This window comes from Thalassophryne amazonica, chromosome 13, assembly GCF_902500255.1.
Source record: "Thalassophryne amazonica chromosome 13, fThaAma1.1, whole genome shotgun sequence".
In the NCBI taxonomy this organism is placed as follows: Eukaryota; Metazoa; Chordata; class Actinopteri; order Batrachoidiformes; family Batrachoididae; genus Thalassophryne; species Thalassophryne amazonica.
In genome coordinates this window covers 43,951,810-43,979,795 of record NC_047115.1, presented here as the reverse complement: position 1 = coordinate 43,979,795, position 27,986 = coordinate 43,951,810, and the positions used below count along the sequence as shown (strand labels likewise).

Sequence of the window (27,986 nt, the reverse complement as noted above, 5' to 3'; positions counted from 1 at the left end):
CAGGTGTACCAAGAAAAGGTTGAAGTCTGTGTTAACAACAACAAAAATAGCAGGGCGGGGCTTGGAGACGGTTGAGCAGCTCATCTCACAAAGATACAGTCTAACTGCTTCCATACACTGAACAGCACATACAGGGATAGGTACGCTCACATTTTTAAAAACATGACTGGAATTGTAGACAAAATTAAACATAGACGAGACAAATCGCATGGAGTTGGAACAAACGCTCAGGCGATAAAATATCTCAACCAGGACTTTGAGGAGTTGAGGAGAGACTGCTTGGACAGAGGACGGCTGTTTCAGGATGACTGCTTTGACGCTGTCCCTTCATCTTTAGGTTTAATGAACTCGGACCAAATTCCTACAAAGTTCGAGGTATCACTTGGAAAAGGCCAAAGGTATGTGGGTGGAAGTGTCTGCACACTGACATTCTGTTTAAGGTTAAGAACCCTGAATGAATCAATGTTTAGTGATGTTTTTATTCTGTTGTTCTCTTACTGATGAAGTTTGGTTGTAAATCCTTTGTAGCTGCCTTGAGTTGTTTGCTTTTTTTCTGTCTACGATTTAGCCTAGCTTCTGCTCTTATGCAAACTATCAGCATGTTGTTTCAGGTCATTCTGTTCTTTAAGAAATGAAAGAGGCCAGTATCTGAATATGACCGTGGTTACATTTTGGTCAGCTTTAAGCCAATAATGAAGGTTGTTGTGCTGCAACATAGAAACAGCCTGAAGCATTTGAATGCATTTTGAATTCTGCACGTATGCAAATTGCAAAAAATTTCCAGACTTAACCGAGGCCTTATTACAATTCTGCCACAGCACAGGACTTCTGGAAGTGTGCAAAGTTGTGGTGCAAAAGTAGAAGTACAGTTTTCCAAAATTTGATGATTAAAAAAAAAAAATTTACCCTTATCCTAACCCTAAGGTTTAACAAATTGGTTTATCTTACATGGTTTTTGCCCAAAACCACTGAAGAAAGTAATTTTCAAAGTTACTAGGCAGCTGAGACATCCAGTTTAGAACCTCATTCAAAAACCGGAAGTGCAAACTGCCCTTCCAGAAATGGAGGTCAGATTTAAGAGTGCAAAAAAAGTTTGTTCCAGTTGTTATCCTGCGAGCCACAATTTGATAGCTCTAACAATTACACCAACAAACTAAATCAGGAAGCATGACAAATCATATGATAAATGTCTTGTTCATCTGTTTTCAGGAACTATGCAGCGACCCACAGTTCATTGTCGAAAATGCCACCAGGACTGATATCTGTCAAGGAGCACTTGGTAAGATGAGCATGCAACTTTTTATTTATTAAATTTTTTTTTTAAATACTTGTGTGAGAAAAGTGCTTGACTTCACAATTTGGATATTTATACTGTTTTCCTGTTTGTTTAATGACTTGCTGCTGCCACATTATAATGGACTGACATGTTTTTTTTTTCATCATTTTTGACTCTGGAATCTTTCTGGTCTTTGTGTTTTCAGTCGCATCCTCAGTTTATTTAAATACCTCCTAAAACTTCTTGATCAGTGTAAATGACTGAGGAGGTCACCATGTGAAACCACCACCTCTCCGGCTCCACTCCACCCTTCTGTAAGCTACACAGTGTTGAGAAAGTGAATGCACGGACCCACGTTAGGGGTAAATGAGCAGTCAATAGGAATACCAATTGGTAGAATACATCTCTAGGATGCTCCTGAACAAATCATCAGTGATGTAACTTGGGGTCCTCGGGTGTTTCGGGTCTTTCAACATCAGACACCCTCACCCAGGTGACCCAGCCATGGTTGATCAGACCCAGCTTGTGTTCAGGTGGCATTCGCTACTCCCCATGGATCACCTCTCCTGATCCAGAGCCATCTGGAGGCTTTCTCCACTTCTGCCGTGATGTTCTTGATGGCTCTTTTCCTCTCCATCCCGGTAATGCCCAATGCACTCAAGGTTTTATAGAGTGATTGGCCCGCAAACCCTCTGCAGCCAACCTCGATGGGCATACACTTCGCCTTCCAGCCCTGCTTGCGGCAGTCTATGACCAGCTCCTCGTACTTGGTCCTCTTTCTCTCGTGGGCCTCATCCAGTCTGTCCTCCCATGGCACTGTCAGCTCCATCAGGATGATGTTCTTCGTCTCCTCTGAGACTAGGAGAATGTCTGGCCTCAGGGTGGTTGTGACAATGTGCTGGGGGAACTCTGGAATCTTTCTGGTCTTTGTGTTTTCAGCCGCATCCTCAGTTTATTTAAATACCTCCTAAAACTTCTTGATCAGTGTAAATGACTGAGGAGTGTCACCATGTGAAACCACCACCTCTCCGGCTCCACTCCACCCTGCTGTAAACTACACAGTGTTGAGAAAGTGAATGCACAGACCCACGTTAGGGGGCGTAAATGAGCGGTCAATAGGAATACCAATAAATAATTTATTATGCAAAAGGTGCAATCAGATTCCAAATATGCAGAGTCCAATTAATAATATTGGTGACACGTGGGCAGGCCCGAGGGTAGGAGACACCTATCCAGAGAAGAGCCGGGACCTACGAAGTTCCACCGCCAGCTGGAGGCCTGCAACACACCAGAGTCGCCAAGTCCTGGTACCCCCAGGTGGCCACCACTCGAGGTTGTTGGACCGGTACTGCTGGCAGGAGCAAAAACAGATTAGATGGATGTGTGTACACCCAGCAAACAGTCAGCAAAAACACAGTTCCTTCCTGAGGGAAAAATCCACCACTCCCAGAGAGCAGGAAAACTGAGAATGTGCAGTACCAATAGTTATACTTATAAATTGATTTGATTCCACTCCTCACTTTTCTAATTCTATAGTGCCAAATCACAAACAGTTGCCCCAAGGCGCTTTATATTGTAAGGCAAAAGCCATACAATAATTACAGAAAAACTCCAACAGTCAAAATGACCCCCTGTGAGCAAGCACTTGGTGACAGTAGGAAGGAAAAAACTCCCTTTTAACAGGAAGAAACCTCCAGCAGAACCAGGCTCAAGGAGGGGCAGTCTTCTGCTAGGACTGGTTGGGGCTGAGGGGAGAGAATCAGGAAAAAGATGTGCTGTGGAAGAGAGCAGAGATCAATCACTAATGATTAAATGCAGAGTGGTGCATACAGAGCAAAAAGAGAAAGAAACACTCAGTGCATCATGGGAACCCCCCAGCAGTCTAAGTCTATAGCAGCATAACTAAGGGATAAAACGCCAACTCCTCCAAATCTCCACAAACCCAGCTCCAAGATGCAAGTATACCAAAGGTTACGACTGCAAAGATTTCAGTAGCAATGTATGTACAAACGGCACAAAACGGCTGAGCAGGTTTACCTGTATGGTAAGCTGATAACTCGGCAGAGTTATGATGTCTTCTCCAGGCTCTTATGGAGTGATGATGAGGTGATGGATGACAGCTGATGACAGTCTAACGGTGTGCACCTGGTAGTACCAACAAGGGCCAACAGGCCAGCGCGCCCTCCCGAGGCCAAAAGGTGCCAGCATGGCAGGGCGCCATCTGGTGGTGGGCCAGCAGTACCCCCTCTTCAGCGGCCCACACAACAGGACCCCTCCCCCCAACGGGTGCCTCCTGGTGCGCGCCCCAGCTTATCTGGGTGCTCCTGGTAGAAATCCGCCAGGAGGGTGGGATCCAAAATGAAGCTCCTCTTCACCCAGGAGCATTCTTCAAGGCCATAACCCTTCCAGTCTACCAGATATTGATACCCCCGGCCCCTCCGACAAAAATCGAGGAGTTTCTTGACGGTCCAGGCTGGTTCTCCATCGATGATCCGGGCAGGAGGTGGCGCCGGTCCAGGGGTGCAGAGGTCTGAGGTGTGGTTGTATCCGGGACACATGAAAAACAGGGTGGATACGTAGCGATGCCGGGAGTTGCAGTTGTACTGCGGCAGGGCTGATCACCTTGACTATTTTAAATGGTCCGATGAAACGGTCAGTTAGTTTTGGTGAATCCGTCTGCAGAGGCACAGTCTGCATGGTCCTTAGCCCGCGTCCGGGCCTTCAGGAGAGCAGAACGAGCTTTCTTCCACACCCGACGGCATCTCCTGAGGTGGGCCTGGACCGAGGGCACCTCGACCTCTCCCTCGACTGCCGGAAACAACGGGGGTTGATACCCCAAGCAGACCTCAAACGGGGATGACGACAGCTGGCTGTTATGTGCATACTCGATTCAGGCCAGGTGTTGACTCCAGGCCGTCGGGTGCGCAGAAGTGACGCATCTCAAGGCCTGCTCCAAGTCCTGGTTAGCCCGCTCTGCTTGACCGTTAGTTTGTGGGTGGTACCTGGACGACAGGCTCACCGTGGCCCCCAGGTCCTTACAGAAACTCTTCCAGACCTGCGAGGAGAACTGAGGACCATGGTCTGATACGATGTCCATGGGGATACCATGCAGACACACGACGTGGTAGACCAGGAGGTCTGCAGTCTCCTGGGCAGTCGGAAGCTTCGGGAGGGCCACGAAGTGGGCCGCCTTCGAGAACCGGTCCACTATCGTCAGGATGACTGTCTTCCCCTGGGAGGCAGGGACACCCATGATGAAGTCCACTCCAATGTGGGACCAGGGGCAATGAGGCACAGGCAACAGCTGGAGGAGCCCCCTCTCCGGCTGGTGGGAAGCCTTGCCCCCGGCGTAGGTGGTGCATGCCCTGATGTAGTCCCGGGTGTCAGCTTCAACTGACAGCCACCAGAACTACTGCTGGACCACTGCCACGGTCCTTCGCACCCCTGGATGGCAGGAGAGCTTGGAACCGTGACAGAAGTCCAACACGGCAGTCTGAGCGTCTGGTGGCACGTACAGTCTGTTGGGTGGTCCATCTCCGGGATCCAGGTGTCGCGTCAGGGCCTCCCTAACAACTCCCTCCACGTCCCATGTGAGGGTTGTGACGATAGTGGATTCCGGTATGATGGTGTCCAGTGGGTCCAACAGCCTTGCTTTAACTTCCTCTTCATGCACCCGGGACAGGGCATCAGACCGGATGTTCTTGGTCCCGGGGCGGTAGGTAATCTTGAAGTTAAAGCGTCTGAAAAACAATGACCATTGGGCCTGCCTGGGGTTCAGCCGCTTAGCGGTCTGGATATATTCCAGGTTCTGGTGGTCAGTGAGAACCACAAATAGGACCACAGCTCCCTCCAACAGATGTCTCCACTCTTCAAGGGCCTCTTTCACAGCAGGAGTTCCCGATTGCCAACGTCATAGTTCCGTTCGGCAGGGGTTAACCTGCGGGAGAAGTAAGCACAAGGGTGGAGAACACTATCGGACTCCCTGCTCTGGGACAGCATGGCTCCTATCCCTGAGTCAGAGGCATCCATTTCAACAATAAACTGGCGGCTAGGATCGGGCTGCACCAGAACTGGTGCAGTTGAAAACCGGTGTTTCAACTCCCTAAACGTGGCTTTGCACCGATCCGACCAGGTGAAGGGGACTTTGGTGGAGGTCAGGGCTGATAGGGGGCTAACTACCTGACTATAGCCCTCAATGAACCTCCTGTAAAAATTGGCGAAGCCTAGGAATTGTTGCAGCTTCCTATGATTTACCGGTTGGGGCCAATCTCTCACCACAGCTACCTTAGCCGGATCGGGTGCGACGGAGTTGGAGGAGATAATGAACCCCAAGAAGGACAGAGAGGTGCGATGGAACTCGCACTTCTCGGCCTTCACAAACAGCCGGTTCTCCAATAACTACTGAAGGACCTGACGGACATGCTTAACATGAGTCTCAGGATCCTGGGAGAAGATGAGGATATCATCTAGATATACGAAGACGAATCGGTGCAGGAAATCCCGAAGAACGTCATTAACCAAAGCCTGGAACGTCGCGGGGGCGTTGGTGAGGCTGAACGGCATGACCAGGTACTCAAAGTGCCCTAAGGGGGTGTTAAATGCCGTTTTCCATTCGTCTCCCTTCCTTATCCGAACTAGATGGTAAGCATTCCTAAGATCCAACTTTGTGAATATTTTGGCTCCATGCAGGGGCGTGAACATTGAATCTAAAGCCTGGTTCACACGACAGGATTTTAAAATTATCTAAACCTGAGAGACCACACACGTGAAGATAAAAAATCATGGATCTAACAGTTTTGGTCGTACAGTGTGTGGTGTCCAGCCACACGGTAATAACAACACCACCACACACAAACAGATTTCACACACGAACATTTACAGTTCAGACAGGAAATCTCACAAAAATCTCTCGAGATTAAACGTGACTTCTGTTGTGAAAGTGTAGTGACACGGACCCACAACAGGGGACGTAAATGAACGGGCAATGGATAAGCCAAAAATAACAATTTAATGTTGTGAATCGCACAACGGAATACAGACAAGTGCAGTTGAGAAGTACAGTCAATTATACGAAAAGGTGACGTGTGGGCAGGCTCGAGGATAGAAGACGTCTGTCCAGAGAAGAGCCGGATCCCACACAACTTCCACCGCCAATGGATCTGAAGAACACCGGAGCCGCCAAGTCCTGAGTCCCCAGGTGGCCACCGTCTCCAGCTGTCAGACCTGGTACTGCTGGCAGGAAACAGAAACAGTTAATGGTGGGTGTGTGTGTACACACCCAGTAATCTCTCAATACTCAGTTCCTCCGGGAGGGAGAACCTCCACCTCCAGAAACAGAAACACCCGTGCAGCTCCTGTCAGTTGCTTCTCTGGAAGGAGTGAGAGGCGAAGACGTCGCAACCCACACTGTACGCCAATCCAGCAGAAGACGAACGGCTGCACACAGAACAAATATACAGAAAATCACAGCAGAGAAGGTTACCTGAGAGGTAGCTGATTTCTCGGCGGGGAGGTGGAGTTGCAGTCCTGCTTTTATGGTGATGTGGATGATGATAGTAGAATGAGTGACAGCTGGTGCTGTTGATGAGAGACAGCTGTCACTCTCTGTTGCTCCAACGCCCTCTCGTGCTTGAAGCCCGCACTTCAAGCAGGGCGCCCTCTGGTGGTGGTGGGCCAGCAGTACCTCCTCTTCAGCGGCCCACACAACAACTTCAGAGTAAACAAACGGAGGTACTTTGCGGACTATTTAAAACAGAGGGAATAAACAATACAAAAAGAAAAAGACAAGGTGTTCTTTAAAGAAGTGGAGACAGCGCGACCACCGGACCTTATGGTAAGTCATAACAGCAGTTTTGATTTTATTTTCCACTCCGTATGTCCGTCACCTCGCTTTCTGATTGGCTGCACGTCACATTCAGCAGGCTGCGTGCTCATTTGTGGTCGGAGGACACAACACACGCTGCGATATCGGGCCAAAAAAAACCAACATGTTGAATATCCCCGATTTGCGATCGGAGCACTCCTGATGCCCTTCCGAGCAGATCAGAGCGCTCTGAACACGCCACACACGGCAGGAATATCTGATAAGATTATCTTTGACGTCATCACGATTGTCGGGGCGTCCTTAAGATTGTTGGAAGGGGAAGATCGTGTCCGATATCGGCCTAATTATCCTGCCGTGTGAACCCGGCTTAAGAGAGGTAATGGGTATCAGTTGCGAACCATGATCTCATTCAGCCCTCTATAATCAATGCATGGACAGAGACCGCTGTCCTTCTTGCCCACAAAAAAGAAACCTGCACCTAACGGGGATGAAGAATTTCGAAGTAGCCCGGCAGCTAAAGAGTCCCGGATGTAGCTCTCCATTGATTCGCGCTCAGGACATGAGAGGTTGTACAGCCTGCTGGACAGATACTCAGTGCCTGGAATCAAATCAATGGCACAATCATACGGTCGATGTGGGGGTAGGGTGAGGGCCAGATCCTTGCTGAAAACGTCAGCAAGGTCATGATACTCAGCCGGCACCTCCGCAAGATTTGTGGGGGGACTCTGACCTCCTCTTTAACTTCATCGCCAGGTGGCACCAAGGATCTTAAACACTCCCGGTGGCAGGTTTCGCTACATTGAGTCACAACCCCAGATGGCCAATCAATCCGGGGATTGTGTTTCATCATCCATTGATAGCCCAAAATAACTCTGGAGGTAGAAGGTGTTACATAAAACACAATCTCTTCCCTGTGATTACCAGAGACGACCAAGGTTAAAGGCCGTGTCTGGTGTGTGATTTCTGGTAGTAGGGTGCCATCTAGTGCCCGCACCTTTAATGGTGAAGGAATGACCACCAGAGGGAGCCTTACTGCCTTAGCCCACCTACTATCCAGTAGGTTCCCTTCCGATCCTGTGTCAATCAGTGCTGGAGCGGTAAGGGTTAAATCCCCACAGAGGATTGTGACTGGGAGTCGTGCGCATTTTCGTGGAACACCCGTGTGGTTTGTATAGCTCACCCTTAGCCCAGTCTCTAAGGGTGAGCATTGAGGTTTTAACCACTTGGGGCAATTCTTCTGCGCATGCTCACTCGAGCCGCAGTAAAAACACTCTCCACAGGCCAGCCTCCTTTGTCTTTCCTTCAAATTGACTTTAGCCCTGCTCATGTCCATAGCAACGTCAGCAGGGGGAGCTGGTGCAACGCGGAGAGCCCTGGCTTTGGAGCGGGGAGAGGACAGCACTAACTCGGATCTGGGGGGGAAAGGGACAGCGCGCACCCGGCCACGCCCTTTGTCTCGCTCCCGCTAGAATTCCTCTAACCGATTGTCTAAGTGAATAACCAGATCAATAAGCCCATCTAGATCCCGCGGCTGATCCTTAGCCACCAGATGCTCCTTTAGGGTTGGAGACAACCCGTTTACAAAGGTGGCGCGGAGTGAGACTGAATTCCAACCGGACCTCGCTGCCGCGATGCTGAAGTCGATTGCGTAATCAGCTGCATTCCATCGTCCCTGTCTCATTGACAGCAGCATATTTGAATCGCCTCTATTGGGATGATCGAACACCTGTCGAAACTCCCTTATAAACTCAGTGTAAGTAGAGAGGATCCGTGAATCTCATTCCCAGAGCGCCGTAGCCCAGGCGCGTGCTCTGCCCTGAAGTAAATTAATTACAAAAGCCACCCGGCTGTGCTCTGACGCGTACATAACAGGCTGTTGTGAAAAAACGAGCGCGCACTGCATCAAAAAGTCTGCGCACGTTTCAACACAACCCCCGTATGGTTCCGGGGAACTAATGTAATCTTCAGGCGACAAGGGGGGGGACCTCTGAACGACCGCTGGATCATCTCCGTTAGGCTGCAGATCTACTGGAGGAGGTGTGGCTGGAGGTGTGGCTGCAGCCGTACCTGACGCGCTCGTGTCTACCTGCGTGGTGAGAGCCTCCAGCCTATGGCGGAGGTGAGTGTTCCGCTCGGTTAACAAATCCAGACGAGCAGTAAGGGTAGACAAAAAATGCTGCAGCTCATCCAGCTTTCCTCTCGGTAGATTCTGCGTACCTTGCACTTCCATCGATCGGTCATCAGGTGGTAAACGCCCCTCGGAGTCCATGATGTGGCCGAGTTATCCTGTTGAGAAAGTGAATGCACGGACCCACGTTAGGGGGCGTAAATGAGCGGTCAATAGGAATACCAATAAATAACAATTTATTATGCAAAAGCTGCAAACAGATTCCAAATATGCAGAGTCCATTTAATAATAATGGTGACACGTGGGCAGGCCCGAGGGTAGGAGACGCCTATCCAGAGAAGAGCCGAGACCCACGAAGTTCCACCACCAGCCGGAGGCCTGCAACACACCAGGGCCGCCAAGTCCTGGTACCCCAGGTGGCCACCACTCAAGGCTGTCGGACCGGTACTGCTGACAGGAGCAAAAACAGATTAGATGGGTGTGTGTACACCCAGCAAACAGTCAGCAAAAACACAGTTCCTTCCTGAGGGAAAAATCCACCACTCCCAGAGAGCAGGAAAACTGAGAACGTGCAGTACCAATAGTTATACTTAGAATTAGAAAAGTGAGGAGTGGAATCAAATCAAATCAATTTTATTTATATAGTGCCAAATCACAACAAACAGTTGCCCCAAGGCGCTTTATATTGTAAGGCAAAAGCCATACAATAATTACAGAAAAACCCCAACGGTCAAAATGACCCCCTGTGAGCAAGCACTTGGTGACAGTAGGAAGGAAAAACTCCCTTTTAACAGGAAGAAACCTCCAGCAGATCCAGGCTCAGGGAGGGGCAGTCTTCTGCTGGGACTGGTTGGGGCTGAGGGGAGAGAATCAGGAAAAAGATGTGCTGTGGAAGAGAGCAGAGATCAATCACTAATGATTAAATGCAGAGTGGTGCATACAGAGCAAAAAGAGAAAGAAACACTCAGTGCATCATGGGAACCCCCCAGCAGTCTAAGTCTATAGCAGCATAACTAAGGGATAAAACGCCAACTCCTCCAAATCTCCACAAACCCAGCTCCAAGATGCAAGTATACCAAAGGTTACGACTGCAAAGATTTCAGTAGCAATGTATGTGCAAACGGCACAAAACGGCTGAGCAAATTTACCTGTATGGTAAGCTGATAACTCGGCAGAGTTATGATGTCTTCTCCAGGCTCTTATGGAGTGATGATGAGGTGATGGATGACAGCTGATGACAGTCTAACGGTGTGCACCTGGTAGTACCAACAAGGGCCAACAGGCCAGTGCGCCCTCCCAAGGCCAAAAGGTGCCAGCATTGCAGGGCGCCATCTGGTGGTGGGCCAGCAGTACCTCCTCTTCAGCGGCCCACACAACACACAGGCATTTTCTGTGTCAGACAAAAAAAAAAAGAGAGGGAGACTTTGCAAAATGCATGCTGTTTATGGTTTCATTGTGTCACAAATCGTTCTTGACATTTGTGAGCTTGTACGTGCTATGACGTACTAGTCCTAACTTGTGTTCAGGTGACTGCTGGCTTCTGGCAGCTATTGGTTCCTTAACCCTCAGCAAAGAGGTCTTGGTTCGGGTGGTACCCCATGATCAAAGCTTTGAGGACAACTATGCAGGCATCTTCCACTTTGAGGTGATTAATAGAGTCACAAACAGTTCTTCACAGGCAATAAGCCTCAGATTTGCTTATCTGTGTCTCTGTGGTTCTCAGATCTGGCAGTACGGCAACTGGGTGGACGTGGTTGTTGATGATCGTTTGCCCACCAGAGATGGTGAACTGCTGTTTGTCCACTCAGCCAATGGCTCAGAGTTTTGGAGTACGCTGCTGGAGAAGGCCTATGCCAAGTACTTAAGGATGAACCATAATAGTCCCACTCTGTCTATCTGTGTCCCTCTGGTCTCCTCTCTCACTGAATCCTACTGCTGTCAGGTTAAACGGAAGCTATGAGGCCCTTTCTGGAGGCACCACCACTGAGGGCTTTGAGGACTTCACTGGAGGCATTGCTGAAAAGCACAAGCTGGCGAACCCTCATCCACATCTTTTCAAAATCATGAAGAAAGCCCTGCAGAGAGGCTCTCTCCTGGGATGCTCCATTGATGTACATATAAGCTTCTTAATTTGCTCTCACGTGGCCTGATGAGTTCCAAGTATTAGATTCTTGCCTCAGAAGCTTTTTCTCTTCCTCTTAGATCACCAGTTCGGCCGACTCGGAAGCTGTCACATATCAGAAGCTGGTGAAAGGCCATGCCTACTCTGTAACTGGAGCAGAGCAGGTGAGGATCTGGGCTCGTCTACACTATGTCCACCTACACACAGAAAACATGGCAAAGATGGGAAATGCACAACAAACACTGCATGAGCACATGCAGGCCTAAAGCGTACAACGTATTTAAAAGGCTAAACAATTTGTTTTGCAGAGGTTTCATTTATTCCATGCTCCTTAAACATTTTATGCGACTTTTATAAATTCCCATGAATGTATCTAAATAGTAGTAAAACCAAAACCCTAATGTTAATTCCAAGTCTTTAAGTCCATATTTTATGATTTCAGCTTAACTGTGAATATTTTCTAATTTCTTTGCTCTAATATATATATATATATATATATATATATATATATATATATATATGCACGAGGTCTATTAGAAAAGTATCTGACCTTTTTATTTTTTTCAAAAACCATATGGATTTGAATCACGTGTGATTGCATCAGCCAAGCTTGAACTTTCGTGCACATGCTTGAGTTTTTTCATGCCTGTCGGTTGCGTCATTCGCCTGTGAGCAGGCTTTGTGTGAGCAGTGGTCCACCCCTCTCGTCGGATTTTTATTGCGAATAAATGTCTGAACGATTTGGAGCTTTGCTGCATCAATTTTTTCCAGAAACTGTGAGAGACCTCCAAGTGGACACCATTCGGAAAATTCAGATGGCTTTCAGGGACGATTTTATGGGGATTACACAGATTAAGGAGTGCTCCAGCCGGTTTAAAGACCGCCCACAGCTGCTGAGAGCGCGGCGCACTCCGAGCGCCGATCGACAGGCTGAAACAACCAGATCATTTCCAACGTGAAGGCTTTGTTGATCCGGGACGTTGTCTGACTTACACAAAAATGGCAGGAGACGTGGACATCAGTACTTTTTCGGCACATTCCACTGTTACAGGAGTTTTTTTCATGGAAAGAGAAGCGGACGCTTACGCGTAGCCAAGGCTGGGCCTGGATGGGCCTGGGCCCGCCCACTTGTCAGCCAGGCCCGTCCCATCCAATGAGAAGGCTGAGTCGACACTCGACAGTCACCTGTTGTTGCCTCATTGTATTCCTATGATATGGTATTGCATTAGCACTGAGCAACAATTAATACATTTTGTCAAAAAAATCTGATTCATCTTCTGTGATTTTTATTAATTCATTTTCAGAGTACAGTGGTCCCTCGCTATAACGCAGTTCACCTTTCGCGGCCTCGAAGTTTCACGGATTTTTTTAGTGCAATTTTGCATGCTCTTTTTTTTTTTTAACAGCGCATTGTGTTCTGTGTCCTTATCAGACGGGCCGTTCGCGGCACTGGTCGGCATCACCGCGATTGCTCTCACTGCCTCCGATGCGCTTTCTGCGGGCTCGGTAAATACAGCAGCGGGCCACCTCCTCCTGTCTGCTGTGTGGAATTGCGCCAAATCTGGCAACAGGTCCAGAGATACGCTTGCTGTTTTGATGCGGATGTTGACCGCAGCCGCAGAGCTCCGTGGCCACTGAGAGAGGACTTGGATTCTTTGCGGGTCCCGCATCCGTACCTCCGGAGGCAGTGAGTGAAGGGAGAGTTCTGCGTGTGTCTGTTTATAATCATCTCGCCCAGAAGAAAAAAGAGAGTGTTTACACAAGAGAGAAAAGTGAAAAAATGTTAATGCCTGTTTGAGAAAAGTGTATAAAGTGTGTAGTGAGGGGTTTTACAGCCTTAAAACATCTATAATAATTGTAAAAACTAACGCTGACTACTTCGCCGGATTTCGTTTATCGCGGGTTATTTTTGAATGTAACTCCCGCGATAAACGAGGGACCACATTTTTCCTCAAATATAGTCTTCTGCGGGCCTCCATCACAATGCCAATAACAACATGCACTGTCGAACGGCTGTTTTCTACTGTTAAATGGATAAAAACGTCCACCAGAGCATCCATGTTGACTCACAGACTGCACTCTCCCTTGAAAGAGAACTGATTGAATCGTTGGACTATGATGACGTGATAAGAGAGTTCAACAAAAAACCCTGTCGTCTCCTGCTGTAGCATTAAAAGGATTCATCAAATGTAAGTGTGAGACCATTAATTACTTTTTTCTTCTAAATAGGCCTAATTGTTAATATTATATTGCAACTGCCACGAATCACGTTGGTGTCTGTTCTGATGGTTTTTAATTTGGCCGCCGAGCTATGGTTTCCACTGTTTATCAATTTCATAATTTGGCCGCCGAGCCAACCTGTTTTCATGTTGCGGATATATTTTGAATTTTTATTTTAAAGGACTTTACATGACTAAGCATTGCGTTGCTGCTTGCATTGTCCATGGGGCGCTTGTGTCTGACACTTTGCGTCTGTGTAACTGTGCACACAGCGTCTGTGCAGTTGGCTGAGATGTGTTCATCATTAAACTTGGAATTCATTTTTGAAACAATGCCTTATTTAAATACCTATTGACGTTTTGGGTTTAGGCCGAGCCAAGTAGGCTACCAGACTTGCACTGAATGTGTGTGTGTGTGTGTGTGTGTGTGTGTGTGTGTGTGTGTGTGTGTGTGTGGCGCTGCACTGCAGCTTGGATTATCCATGAAGAGTACTTGTGTCTGACATGTGGCATCTGTGTGCTCACTTTGCCAGTGCTGTAGGCTAAGTGATAACGTTGCTTGCGATGTCCAAACGAGGCACACTTTTTCAAACGGTGTATTATAATACCTACACCTTACCTACAACCCCAAAGGTTGGGCCCGTCTGATTTTTTTTCTGGGCCCACCCGTTTTATGATTTCTGCCTATGCCCCTGAGCGGACGGATGCGCCACCGTGCCGCTCATGGCGCGGCACAAAACCAACTCCGTGTTGGTCTCACAGGACGGCTTTGAGATGGCTTTCAGACGGCTTTCGGTGGTTTTTCAGTCGTGTGACTATCCGAGAAATTGTGGATGAGCCTGGACATGCCAGAACATGTCCTGTGAGGCTTCATCACGGCGTTGCTTTGCGCCATGCAGCACCGCCGCGGCGCACAGAATTCCTCCGCTCCTCTTTCCATGACAAAACTCCTGTAACAGTGGAATGTATCGTTCATTTCCAAACTGGACGCTGTTTTATCTGGGACGTCCTCTGACTAGCACAGGAATTGCGGAAGACGTGGACATCAGCACTTTTTCGGCACATTGAGACAGACGTGCGGAGGAATTCCGCGCGTCGTGTCGGTGCCACATGGTGCAAAGCAACGCCGTGATGAAGCCTCACAGGACATGTTCTGGCATGTCCAGGCTCATCCACAATTTCTCGTATAGTCACACGACTGAAAAACCACCGAAAGCCGTCTAAAAGCCATCTGAAAGCCGTCCTGTGAGACCAACACGGAGGTGGTTTTGTGCCGCGCCATGAGCGGCACGGTGGTGCATCCCTCCGCTTCTCTTTCCATGAAAAAAACTCCTGTAACAGTGCCAAAAATGTACTGATGTCCACGTCTCCTGCCATTGTTGTGTAAGTCAGACGATGTCCCGGATTAACAAAGCCTTCACGTTGGAAATGATCTGGTTGATTCAGCCTGTCGATCGGCGCTCGGAGCGTGGCGCGCTCTCAGCAGCTGTGGGCAGTCTTTAAACCGGCTGGAGCACTCCTTAATCTGTGTAATCCCCATAAAATCGTCCCTGAAAGCCATCTGAATTTTCCGAATGGTGTCCACCTGGAGGTCTCTCACAGTTTCTGGAAAAATTGATGCACCAAAGCTCCAAATCGTTCAGACTTTTATTCGCAATAAAAATCCGACGAGAGGGGTGGACCACTGCTCACACAAAGCCTGCTCACAGGCGAATGACGCAACCGACAGGCGTGAAAAAACTCACGCACGCGCACAAAGGTTCAAGCTTGGCTGATGCAATCACACGTGATTCAAATCCATATGGTTTTTGAAAAAAATAAAAAGGTCGGATACTTTTCTAACAAACCTTGTATAATATATAATATGGGCTAAACACCTAGTGAATTAAACAATGAAATAATCAACAAATTTATGGAAATTCTTTTGCAGCCCTATGAATTATGTTAGGATTTTTTTTCTGTCTTCCTTTCACAGGAAGATGCAAAGCTGTTCAACATCTTTTGCCCCCCCCCCCCACTCCACTATCACAGACTTTTATTAAAATTTTTGCCAATTTATATATTGTAATATTTAAAAAGTAGTAACATGATTACTTTTTATGACAAAAGTTTGATGAATTTATTTGAAGAATGTGGTTTAAAATTGACTGGTATTAACAAAAGATAATTGATTAATCAGAAAATAATGAAAAGAATAAAACTGATTATTTGAATAAATGTATTTATTCGGCACATGGATGAACAATAACAAAATAATCCAAAATAATTGGTTGCAGCCCTAAAACATTTATTATTATACATAAGAGTATATTTTCTAATGGGAACCCAAACCTCCACCCCTGGCTATGGGCCTGTACAGTGCAGGAGGAGGAGTGTTAGCAGGAGGAAAATACTGAGACATGTATTCATGGAGAAAACGCTACCTGTTTGGTCAGTCAGCAGTGGCGTGTGTCAGAATGAACTTGGCGCATACTTGACGCAAAGTAGGCTGTAGATATGCAGCCGATGAGGTAACAGAAAGTGAACTGATGATGGCATGCACACTGGTCAATGTCAGAGTCGTATTTAATAAAACTGATAAACGATCTTTGCGGCCGGATAGAGACGTCCCTATTTTAAAGCAGCCACATTGTACAAATTCTCATTTTATTCATTTCTCCTAGTGGGAGTTTCATGTTAATATTCTCAAAGTTGTAGAATTCTGTGACTGTGCATGCTGAATCTCTACCTGCTCAGAGCAAAATTTCTGAAAAAGACATTGCTGAAGTACATTTCTGAACTTCTGCTGGTTCTACATCACACCCAGTGAGTCATTCAACTAACACAAAAAGGTGATCCTCCCTGGGGCATAGCGAACAGGTGCTGCTTTGCATTAAACCAGCACTCAGAAATGGACTATTTCTTGGAGACTATTTTTTAAGACAGTTTACTTCATTGTTTGCAGTCTTCATGGCTACAAACATTCATATGATGACTTCAAGTCACTGTCTTAAGACGTGCAAGATGAACATTTTAAAACTGGTGGTTTTGTGTGTGTGGTTTAGTTTAACTGATGTCTGTGTTTGTGTCAGGTGGAATACAGAGGAAGCATGGAGCAGTTAGTTCGGATTCGAAACCCCTGGGGTCAGGTGGAGTGGACTGGAGCCTGGAGTGATGAGTGAGTATTGATCACTGCTGGAGCATGTCACTGATCACTTGTTCCACCTGCTCTAAATTCTCTAAACATTAGGGGGCCAGGCCTTCTTGCACTGCAGGTGATGATATTAGAAACCTTAATCAGAAATATGGAACTTTAACACTGTTTGTAAAAAAACAAACAAGCAGTTAACTGGAAAGACATATAGGGTGTCTCAAAAAAATGTACCCAAAAGTATTTTGACAGCACAGAAATACCAGTCAATATCATCAGACATTTTCTGCATGACCATGTGGCCGAACCATGTAATTTTTCTCCCCAATGCACAGTTTTAGTTCAGTTTTTCCTTTTTGATGATCTTTTACACAACATGATCAATGTAACCTCCTTGTCTGAAGTTTCCTAAGAAACAAATCATCCGTCTTCAGTTTTCATGAAAACTGCTGAGCAAATTCAAGTCTCCTTACCATTTGCTAGGGAGTTAGTTCACTTTAAGACTGAATTTTGTATGGAAAGAGATGCAAGTCAGCTCTTAGTATGCGTTGCACAGAATTCAATGATTTTTGTTCTCTGAATTAGGGTCAACTGTGGCATTTTTCCTGGACTTTAACGTCTCGCAGAACAAACTTTAGGGTTCCTGAAATGAAGAAAAAAAAACACCATTATTTCCCAGTAAACCCTTTCCTGGTATTCATATTTCAGTGTACTTTGGGTACATTTTTTGAGACACCCTATAAACTTCACCAAGCCCAGACAGACGTCTGCAAATGTACAAAACACTCACAGATGTTCAAATGACAACAGTAGTTGTTCACAGAAAATGGAAAACACAAAGGAAAACAGTATGAGCTGAGAAGCAGCTGTGAGCCCTTTATAAGATTCATCATCTCACAATGTGTTTCAGAAAATCTTGCAGCATGTGTTGGTACGAGCAGTATCTTGCAATGTTCAGGGGAAACTGTATTTGTGCGCATGTGTCTGGAAGCCACACGTCGCTGCATCTACAACAGGACGAAACTTCCCGGATTCTTTCTGTTGACCAGTCAGGCAGATAACCTGCTCATCGTCACTTTGCAAAATCAGCCATCTGTCTGCTGCAGGTTTGGGTAGCTGGTTATCACCCAGGATCTGGGTGCTACAGGAACCATGTAACTCTACTCCAAAGCTGTGAAATTTTGAATACCCAGTTAAGGTAGTTTAAGCATGTTAGTCCTGGTCTAAGGTCAAGTTTACAGCGGTTGTTGTGCTTTAAGACATCAAAAGGGTTTTCAAGATTGCCAAAACCTTCTGAAGATGTTCACTTGTTGGGCAATCTAATTGCATATCTGGAAAAAACTAATTGAATTGTATTTGTACCCACCAGGAAACAAGTCATGCATTTTATAAGCTGTGCTGTCATGAATACTAACTAACCTGCTGTATAGAAATTATGCAACAGGGATGACATAATTTTCCAAAGACCACATGAAACTATATGAAATAAAATGGAATTTTTTTAACCATATTAAATTTTACTTTTGACCATTAAGGATTGCACATAAAAAACAAACAAACATTTTTTTAATTCCATAAATCTGACTCCTCCGCCTCTGAGATCGGGATATGCCTGGGAAGAGCTTAAGGAGTCATGAAGTTGCTGGACAGCAACATTTGATGCTGATATCTTTGCAGGAGAACAAAGGTCCAAATCTATGGTGTCCTGGTGCTTCCTGTCTTACTGTATGGTTCTGAGTCTTTGATGCAAACCACTGACCTAAGGACACAACTTGGAGGAACTTTTGGTGCTGCTGGAATGACTTAGTGTCAAACAGTTATTTGGAGAGACTAAGATGAGTGTAAATTGCATGTTGAATGAATGTCTGCTACAATATTTTGGTCATGTGGTGTGTTTCTATATGTGTGACCTAGCATGCAGGTGCCTCAGGCAGTTAGATGGTTTCTCTTGAGAGTTTGGAATGGACTGGTTGTATGTCTGAATGGTAGCCATCCAGGCCCCGACAGGTCTGTGGTGTGTTAGATTCAGTGACACATGGCACTGGCACATGCTCCCTGAAGTGCCTTGAACTCTTTAATTCTTGTTGATCCTTTGCGTTGACTTTGGTAGCTGAATGAAATCAGATGTATAATTTGTTGGCACTGATGGTAAACTAGAGCACCATTCAACTCCGCTTGTATGTATGTTTGTTTGTTTGTTTGTTTTGTCACATCAAATGATCTTTGACTCCTAAACATGCCTGGAAGTGATGTAGAAAATAAATAGTTAAAGATGGTCCTGGTGATACAGAGAAAGTATCATGACCAATACATGGAGAGGTTCTTGTAAAAATAGTGTCTATGAACGTATAATGTCTATTGTCAAAGCTGTTACCCAAGACAACACTCATCCAAGCTAAAGTGAAGGAATCACTGGGAGGTGCACTTGTTGCTCCATATGAGCCACAAACCCAGCCCAGTTACATATCTTAAGCCTTTGTTGCACGACAATGTTGTGGATGTGTCATGTAGACATACACACCCAGTATGTCATGTTCATCCTGTCATCGAGAAACACTACATGAAAGTGTCTTTGTACTAACTGGGTGTGATGTTCATCTCTGCTGGGGTCATAATACTGACTGACAACACTGAGCTCCAAAAAAATGTTGCCATTTTCTCTGTCGAACATCACACATGTGCATTTGTCCTTTTCTTCTAGCTCGTACGAGTGGAGAGAAGTGCCTGATGAAGATCGGCAAAGGCTGTCCAACCGCTCTGAAGATGGAGAGTTCTGGTAAAGTTTTGCTGAAAACATCTTAGTTTTTAAAAATGTGCATCTTGCACTTCATCCATAAAGTATAGGTTATATAACCCAAAATAACAATGTATCTGGGTGTTGCGTTGTCTGCACAACTTGCACTGCCCTTAGGATCCTTGTCAGCTGATTATAGCTGTAATTAATAACAAAAAGAATTATATTAATGTCTCATTAGCAGGATAGGTGGTGCTTTACTCAGGTCTGTTTCAAGGAATTTTGGGGCCTCAAGCAAAATGGACTTGGTGGCCCCCCCACACCTCACCACCCCGCACTGTCTGCCCAAAGCCTACACGAACCACAGCATAGACATGCCATTTAAGCTCACACTTTATATCAATAAAATATTTCTTTGTCAGTGCATTTGAACATTTGCAAAAACCCCACCACCACCCCATAATAACTAATGTATCAAGAGAGTGCAAACAATCCAAAATACTTCAAAAATGTGCACAGTAACAAACATGTTATCAACAAAAGTAATATTTAAATGTGAGCAGGTATAAGCTGTTAAGGGGGAGGAGATGTAGATATTATTATTGTATGTCCTTGGGTATTATGCTCATAAGAGTCCAGCAGAGGGCGATGTGATGGGAAGGAAGTTGTGTAAGCGTGGTTCAGTAGATTACTTTTTGGAAAACTCATTCATGAGTGGGCATTAATCATTTATGAAGATGCAACACTGTTAATATAACGCAGCCAGGCAGGTAGCTAAGATAAATATTTTGTTGACACGTAGGCCTAATTTATCCAATATAAATGATCACTTACCACTGTTCTGTTTTTTTCTTCCTCTTCTGTTCTCTTCTTTCTTTTCTGGCTTCCTGACAGATAACGCCGCTTCATGATTGCTGATGTTTCATATTTTTCCGGTGTCCCGAGTCCCGTCAAAATGAACTAGTACCCGTCAAGATGAGCTCCACCGCGCAACTGTGCTGTGCATGCGCCTCTCTCGCTACCCTGGACTTTACACCTCACCCGCTGAGTTGAGCTACATCACGTGGCTGGCTACTGTGGGAGAGGGCCCCCTTGAAGGGTGTTGTTGCACTTTCCTGTATTGACTGTCACAGAATTTAAAATTCATAACCAGTTGTTGTTTGGGGACCCCAGACAATTGATTAGTTTGCTTGTCTTGTTGCAATGGGCCTGGCTTAACTAATACACTTGGACCAAATCCCCACCCCTGTGGAGTAATATCTGATGCAGTTCTTGGCTTTAGCATTTTTGTTGATGGATTCTTTGTGCTGAAAATTATTGTGCAGTAATAATAATTTATTTACATAGCACTTTAACAGACACACAGTGTGTCACAAACCAAGTCACATTAAAACAATTAATAAAAAGTAACATCATTTTAAATGCATAAAAACAAATGCAAGACACTAAAACATGTCCCACCATCAAGAGGCAGTCAAGAAAAGGTGTAGTTTTAGTCTAAATTTAAAAATGTCTGTAGAACTCGACTGCCAGCTGTCAGTTTGTTCCACAGCCGCAGTGCGTGAAATGCAAATGATCGATCACCAACACAGCAGACTGGCCTCCTGTGATCGCAAGAAGGCACATGGGATGCTCATTTTCTTGTATGGAAATCCTCCTCTGTTCCCCTCCATCATGAGGTTGTGACGGGTGATGCAACAGCTGTCTATTCGCAGTTTCTTCAGTCACAGCCACAGATGACTTCTGATGGGGTCTCGGTGGCTTCCCTCACTAGTCTCCTTCTTGTGCAGTCACTCTGTTTTTGAGCACTGCTGACTCCACAAAGACTGTTCACACTGTTTGTATTGCTTAGTGATTGATATGAATTCCAAGATCTATTGAGGGACTTCGAAATGTTTAATTATGTATCCCCTGACTTGTCTAAAGAAAACTAGCTATAAAAGTGACAGTTTGAATTAAAAATAACCCTTATATTTAGTTTGTCCAATTGTGGGTTCTGAAAATGGCTGCAATTCCTCAATGTTTAATGCAGTATTTTTATACCCCTTGAATTAAAGTTGAAGAACACTTTGGGTGTCATTCAGTCTGCTGCCCAGTTCTGTGATGGTGTCTTGTCACATGTGAGACTGGTTCTCCAACAGAGATGATGGCTCTGGGATGCCCCCTTGACCCACCACATGCACTGGGCCAAGGGTGTCCCAGGACTGAACAGGCATTTCTGATCAGTTGGTCCTTTCTCTTCTGTCTGCTGTTGCTATGCCATTGACTCAACAAACCACCAAAGAAGATCATTGATGTTATAAAAGGTCTTGAGGAGCATCCCTGCATTCCTCACTGTCCTCAACAAATATAGCCTGGGCTGTTCTTTCCATTACAGAGCAGATGAGTGACAAGTCCATTTTATTATTCGGGTGAATACCCAGGTGTGGAAATCCACCACCAGGTCCTTGGTTTTTCCTGCATTTATCTGAAGGTGGTTCCACTGGCACCAGTCCACAAAGTGTTGTATCAGTACTCTGTAAAATGATGGTCTCTTGTCATAATTTTGGAATTTCTGCTTCTCTTTCTGCAGGATGTCCTATTCGGACTTTCTGCGCAAATATTCCCGCCTTGAAATCTGCAACCTCACCCCTGATGCACTCACCAGTGACGAGTACTTAAAGTGGTCAGAAACAGAGTTTGAGGACACGTGGAGAAGAGGAATGTCAGCTGGTGGCTGCAGAAACTACCCACGTACTGACAGTTGTTTTGTTGTTGTTGTTTCCCATCCAAATTAGAACGTACTCGTAGTGTTAAAATCTTTTAGGTAATAGACATGAACATATATTCTGACTTACTACAATGCATCCCTGCACAGATTCTTTCTGGATGAATCCTCAGTTTGTAATAAAGTTGGAGGAGGTGGATGATGATCCTGACGATGGTGAGACGAGCACTGCACTGTGATTGTGGGCCTGATGCAGAAGGACCAGCGCCGTATGCGGAAAGATGGACAAGACATGGAGACGATTGGCTTTGCCATCTACGAGGTACAGAATTGGTTTGAAGTTGCAGACATCAGTTATTGTATCCTCAATATTGGACTACATTTTAATGTTTGCACTTGTTTTTGTATGTGATTTGTTTCTTCTAGCTGCCTGAGGAGGTACATATGCACACAGGCAGACATACTTAAAGATTGGCACTTTCCTGCAACGGTGTCATGAAATGAGTGCACAAATGGGTAAAAGGTCGTGACAAGTCTCTCAAAATGCAACACTGTCACTTATTTGTAAAAAGAAGAAATAAGAATGCCTAGGGCGTGACCATATGAAATGTTGTTTTCTAGTTTTGTGGCCAAAGACAAGTGCACCTGCATAAAGACTTCTTCTTACGCAACTGTTCTGCAGCTCGTTCTGAGACGTTCATCAACCTGCGAGAAGTGTCCAACCGCATATCCCTTCCCCCAGGAGAATACCTCATCGTCCCTTCCACCTTTGAACCTGATAAAAACGGAGACTTTTTTATGCGAGTGTTTGCTGAGAAACCAGCTGATTTCCAGTATGTTCTCAATTGAAGTGCAGTTTAACAATGAGGATGCTGGTACACTTGTATGTGTTTCACAGCTTAGTGCCCGTGTGGGGTGACCAGATTCATGATGATTTAATATGGACGGCCACTGAATAGGTTTTTCAAAAATGTTGGGTGTTTTCCCTGAAAGCAACTTCAATCCAACAAGTGCATGCAGCATCTTCAAAAAAAACAGATGTTGTGGGTGCTGGGTGAGCCCCCCAAAATGTATTCCATCGGGATGAAATAAATTATTTTAGGTCTGACAGCAAGTCACCAAGTCATCAGAAGAGATCACTGCATTTTGCAGTGTGTTGTGCACAACATTTGCTGCACAGCCGGTGAGCAAAAAGCCAGATTTCACATTTTCTCACAGAAAAAGTGACATTTACTCTTTTCTCTTTCCTTGTGGTTGTCCAGTCAGCTCCACCCCAAGACTGCTAGGTCACTGGTGAGTTAACCAGGTGACAACTGGGTATCTTTGCTAGGTTTCATCTGGCGATGCTTGGCTACTGCTGGAATACTTTGTATCAAATGAACGAGTACTCAGGAAGATGTTGATCAGTCGTGTCACTCACATAGTGATGGAACTTTGGCTATGACACTTCCGCCATATGGCACATTTTTCTGGGCCTGATAATATGGTCTTAATTATAGTGCCATATACACTTGAGTACCAAAATCCAAAATGTGTAACAAAGGAACACATCTCTGTAAATGAGAGTAATGCCATTTGTCGAGATCTGAGGAAACTGCTTTGAAAACATTTTAAATTTATTTATTTTGTATTTTACAAAGTAAGTTAACCTCACTGGCATTCTAGGGGTCTTTCTCAGTTTTGTTTCACTCCATCTCACGCTCAGTTCTAAAAGATTCTCACTTCAGTTTTGGCATGACTTTGACAGCAGGAGGCCAGGATCGAAGAACTCATTGGCTATTGAACCAGCGATTGACTGACCCAGTACTCATCCACTTCACATCGGCTTGAACCTGTGAGATTTGCCTCTCATTGGAATACAAACCAGCAACAGTAGGTAGTAGCAGAGGTGGGACAAAGTCACCATCAAGTCAGGTCTCAAGTCATAATGACTACCAATTTTTTGTAAGCTGACTTGGGCCTTGCAGATTGATGACTTGACTTTGTCCCACCTCTGAGTAGTAGTGAGTTATCTTGTCTGTTCCTTCACAAAAAACAGCTGCCAATTATCTGCTCTTGCTTCTTCATCGAAAATGACAGTGCTCTTGTTTAGTGTTTTAATTCTTACTGACAGATTCTGAGATTTGGTATGCTTTACACACATGGACAAAATTGCTGTTACCCTATATTTTATGTACACATTTTAATATATGGTTGGAAATAAATGCCAGCAAAGCAATTTTCTTTAATCAAAATATTTTTTTAAATGTCCAGTTATTTAGTAACAAAAACAAAACAAAATGCTTTCACAAAGTGAAACAAAAAAATCCTGACATGAAATGTATGCTGCACACAATTATCGGCACCTTTTGATCACTTCTACAGTTAGTTTTCTTTAGACAGCTCAGGGGATGGGTACATGAACATTTCCGCTTCACTGAATATGTCTTGGACTTCATTTCCACCAATATTTAATAAATACAAACGGTATGGTACTGTGTGGTAAATATGTCTAGAGGAGGCAGTTCTCAAAAACAGAGACCATGCACGAAGTAGACTAGTGAGGAAAGCCACCAAGAAACCCAAGACAACTCTGAAGAAGTGACCGGCTTCTGTGGCTGTCAATGGAGAGATTGTGCATAGCGCAACTTTTGTCTGTTGCACCACTCACAACCTCATAGTGAAGTAAAGTAAAGAAGGTTTTCCATTCAACAAAACAGGACAAATCTAGACTTGCATCTCTCATGTACCTTCTGGCAAACAACAGTTAAAAAAGTTACACTATGTGCAGTTTCTATAATAACAGCCACAGATGCCCAGAACTTCTTCAGAATTTCAAAACACACCATCAGTGGATGGGATCTGGATCTGGTCACCCTGTGTCTAAACAAATATACTGAATTTTAAAGTGAATATTATTAATGACTTTCTATGACTTAATTTTTTTTTTTTTTAAAGAGAGATCAATGATCCCATAGAGTGCAATGTCAAAGAGGTAACTTCATATTTGAAATCTAAAACAAAACTTCAATTTCAAGACAGAACAGGGAGCTTATTTAATTTTTTTCCTTTTCTAGTTTGACATCGATGAAGACGACGTGTCTGACCGATTCAGGAGCTTGTTTGAACAGCTTGCTGGACATGTGAGTTTGCTGCAGATGCACGAGTCTTTCTGCAGAGAATCATCAGATGAGCCACTCACTACGTTTATGATTTAATATGCTCATTAGGATGTGGAAATTTCTAAATTTGAGCTACAAAAAATCCTCAACCGTGTGCTGACCTCAAGTAAGAACAATTCATTCTTTCTCCCTTTTAAGGTAACTGTTAAATCTGACATTCGAACCAATTTATTCTTGTTAAATTTTCAGGAGAGGACATCAAAACTGAAGGGTTTAGCTTGGCTACTTGCTACAACATGATTAACCTGCTGGATGTATCCTTAATTTTCTGCTTCCATGATCTTGTTTTTCCTGCAACAGCAGTAAAATTTCAAACCTGTATTGAGATGTTTTCTATAGAACCTGCTTCAAATCTCGTACCAAATTTCAGTTTTTTCCTGACCCACTTTTTTGAAAGAAAGATGGAACTGGAAAACTGGGACTTGTGGAATTTCGGATCCTATGGGCAAAGATTGAGCATTACCTGGTATGCGGCTTTAACACGACGTTGAGATGTCGTGGAACGTGAGAGCAACTAATGGGTTTGAACTTTCCCTCAGGACCTGTACAAAGAGAGAGATGTGGATCAAAGTGGCACCATGAGCTCCTCTGAGATGCGCATAGCGGTGGAGGCTGCTGGTGAGATGAGACCATTTCACTCGCATGAAATTAATGTTCGGCATTGGCATGTATTACAGCTAAGTCATAGGTTGTCTTGTTTCATTTTGGTAGGCTTCTCTCTCAACAATACACTGCATCAGGTGGTTGTGGCCCGCTACAGCGAGCCGTGCCTCACCATTGATTTTGACAACTTTGTGTGCTGCCTGATCCAATTGGAGTTGCTCTTCAGTGAGTTTAGACCTTCTTTATACAATCCTAATTCCAGTGAAGTTGGGACGTTGTGTAAAATGTGAATAAAAACAGAATACAATGATTTGCAAATCCTCTTCAACCTATATTCAATTGAGACAAGATATTTATTGTTCAAACTGATAAACTTTATTGTTTTTGTGCAAATATTTGCTCACTTTGAAATAGATGCCTGCAACACGTTTCAAAAAAGCTGAGAACTGAGGACACTAATTGTTGAAGCTTTGCAGGTGGAATTCTTCCCCATTCTTGCTTGATGTATGACTTCAGTTGTTCAACAGTCCAGGGTCTCCGTTGTCGTATTTTGTGCTTCATAATGTGCCACAAATTTTAAAAGGGTGACAGGTCTGGACTGCAGGCAGGCCAGTCTAGTACCCGCACTCTTTTACTACAATGCCACGCTGTTGTAACACATGCAGAATGTGGTTTGGCATTGTCTTGCTGAAATAAGCAGGGACGTCCCTGAAAAAGACGTTGCTTGGATGGCAGCATGTGTTGCTCCAAAACCTGGATGTACCTTTCAGTATTGATGGTGCCATCACAGATGTGTAAGTTGTCAATGCCATGGGCACTAACACACCCCCATACCATCACAGATGCTGGCTTTTGAACTTTGCACTAGTAACAATCTGGATGGTCTTTTTGCTCTTTTGTCTGGGGGACAAGACGTCCATGATTTCCAAAAACAATTTGAAATGTGGACTCATCAGACCACAGCACACTTTTCCACTTTGCGTCTGTCCATTTCAAATGAGCTCGGGCCCAGAGAAGGCAGTGGCGTTTCTGGATGTTGTTGATGTATGGCTTTCGCTTTGTATGGTAGAGTTTTAACTTTCACTTGTAGATGTAGCGACAAACTGTGTTAACTGACAATGGTTTTCTGAAGTGTTCCTGAGCCCACGCCCATGTTCCAAAAAGGTGTTCTTTGAGCAGTCATCAACTTTCCCAGTCTTTTGCTGCCACTGTCCCAGCTTTTTTGAAACGTGTTGCAGGCATCCATTTCAAAATGTGCAAATATTTGCACAAAAACAATAAAGTTTATCAGTTTGAACATTAAATATCTTGTCTTTGTGGTGTGTTCAATTGAATACAGGTTGAAGAGGATTTGCAAATCATTGTATTCTGTTTTTATTTACATTTCACACAATGTCCCAACTTCATTGGAATTGGGGTTGTATGTTGTTTACCCTTCTCACCTGCAAACAGACACAATCTGATGTTTATTGTCACTGACAACAGAGACCTTCAAAAGTCTGGATGAGGACAACTCTGGAGTGATCGAGTTGAATATGTGTCAGGTAAATGCTCATGGCCAATTACTCACACAAAAATATGAATGGATGAGACCGCAACATGACCTGTGCTTCTTCACAGTGGCTGGAAGCGTCGATGATGTAGAGGAGCTAACACAGATGAAGAAACTGGACTTGTGAACAGCTTTGCATATACACCAGTCTTATTTTTCTTCACTTTTTTTTTCCACAGCAAAAATGAATATTGAGGGAAATTTATAATTGGTGGCTGTATATTGTAATGGCCAATCCAAATAAAATTACAATAAACCATCTGTTTACTCAGCATTCACTAAAACAGTTGTTCAAAATAATAGCAGTGTCTTTAAAAAGTGAATAAAGCTCAAAATCCTTATAGCTTTGATTTCCATACATGGAAATACTGCACATTCTATTCCAAATCAAAATATCAAGAAAATTGTATCAGATTTATTACTTTACAGAAAGTGAAGAAAAAGGTATATTAGGCTGTTCAAAAAAAAAAAAAAAAAGAGTAATCCCAGATTTCTGACGTCCGCCGATCTGGATCACCTCCAAAATTCAA

General features: G+C 44.7%; 1 protein-coding gene across 1 annotated transcript; it reads left to right on the top strand.

The window, feature by feature from the left end:
• The first annotated feature begins 71 nt into the window (after positions 1–71).
• Positions 72–27,986, top strand: LOC117523477 (calpain-2 catalytic subunit-like). The gene is given in 23 exon segments (XM_034185033.1): positions 72–337; positions 340–398; positions 1,210–1,279; positions 10,755–10,873; positions 10,952–11,085; positions 11,171–11,339; positions 11,431–11,514; positions 16,641–16,726; positions 19,401–19,475; positions 22,006–22,166; positions 22,291–22,365; positions 22,368–22,462; positions 22,567–22,578; positions 22,762–22,973; positions 25,078–25,114; positions 25,197–25,262; positions 25,350–25,407; positions 25,491–25,555; positions 25,699–25,767; positions 25,841–25,919; positions 26,013–26,129; positions 27,390–27,448; positions 27,525–27,986. Coding segments are annotated over 23 exon segments (2,100 nt in total). The 5' UTR covers positions 72–162; the 3' UTR covers positions 27,549–27,986.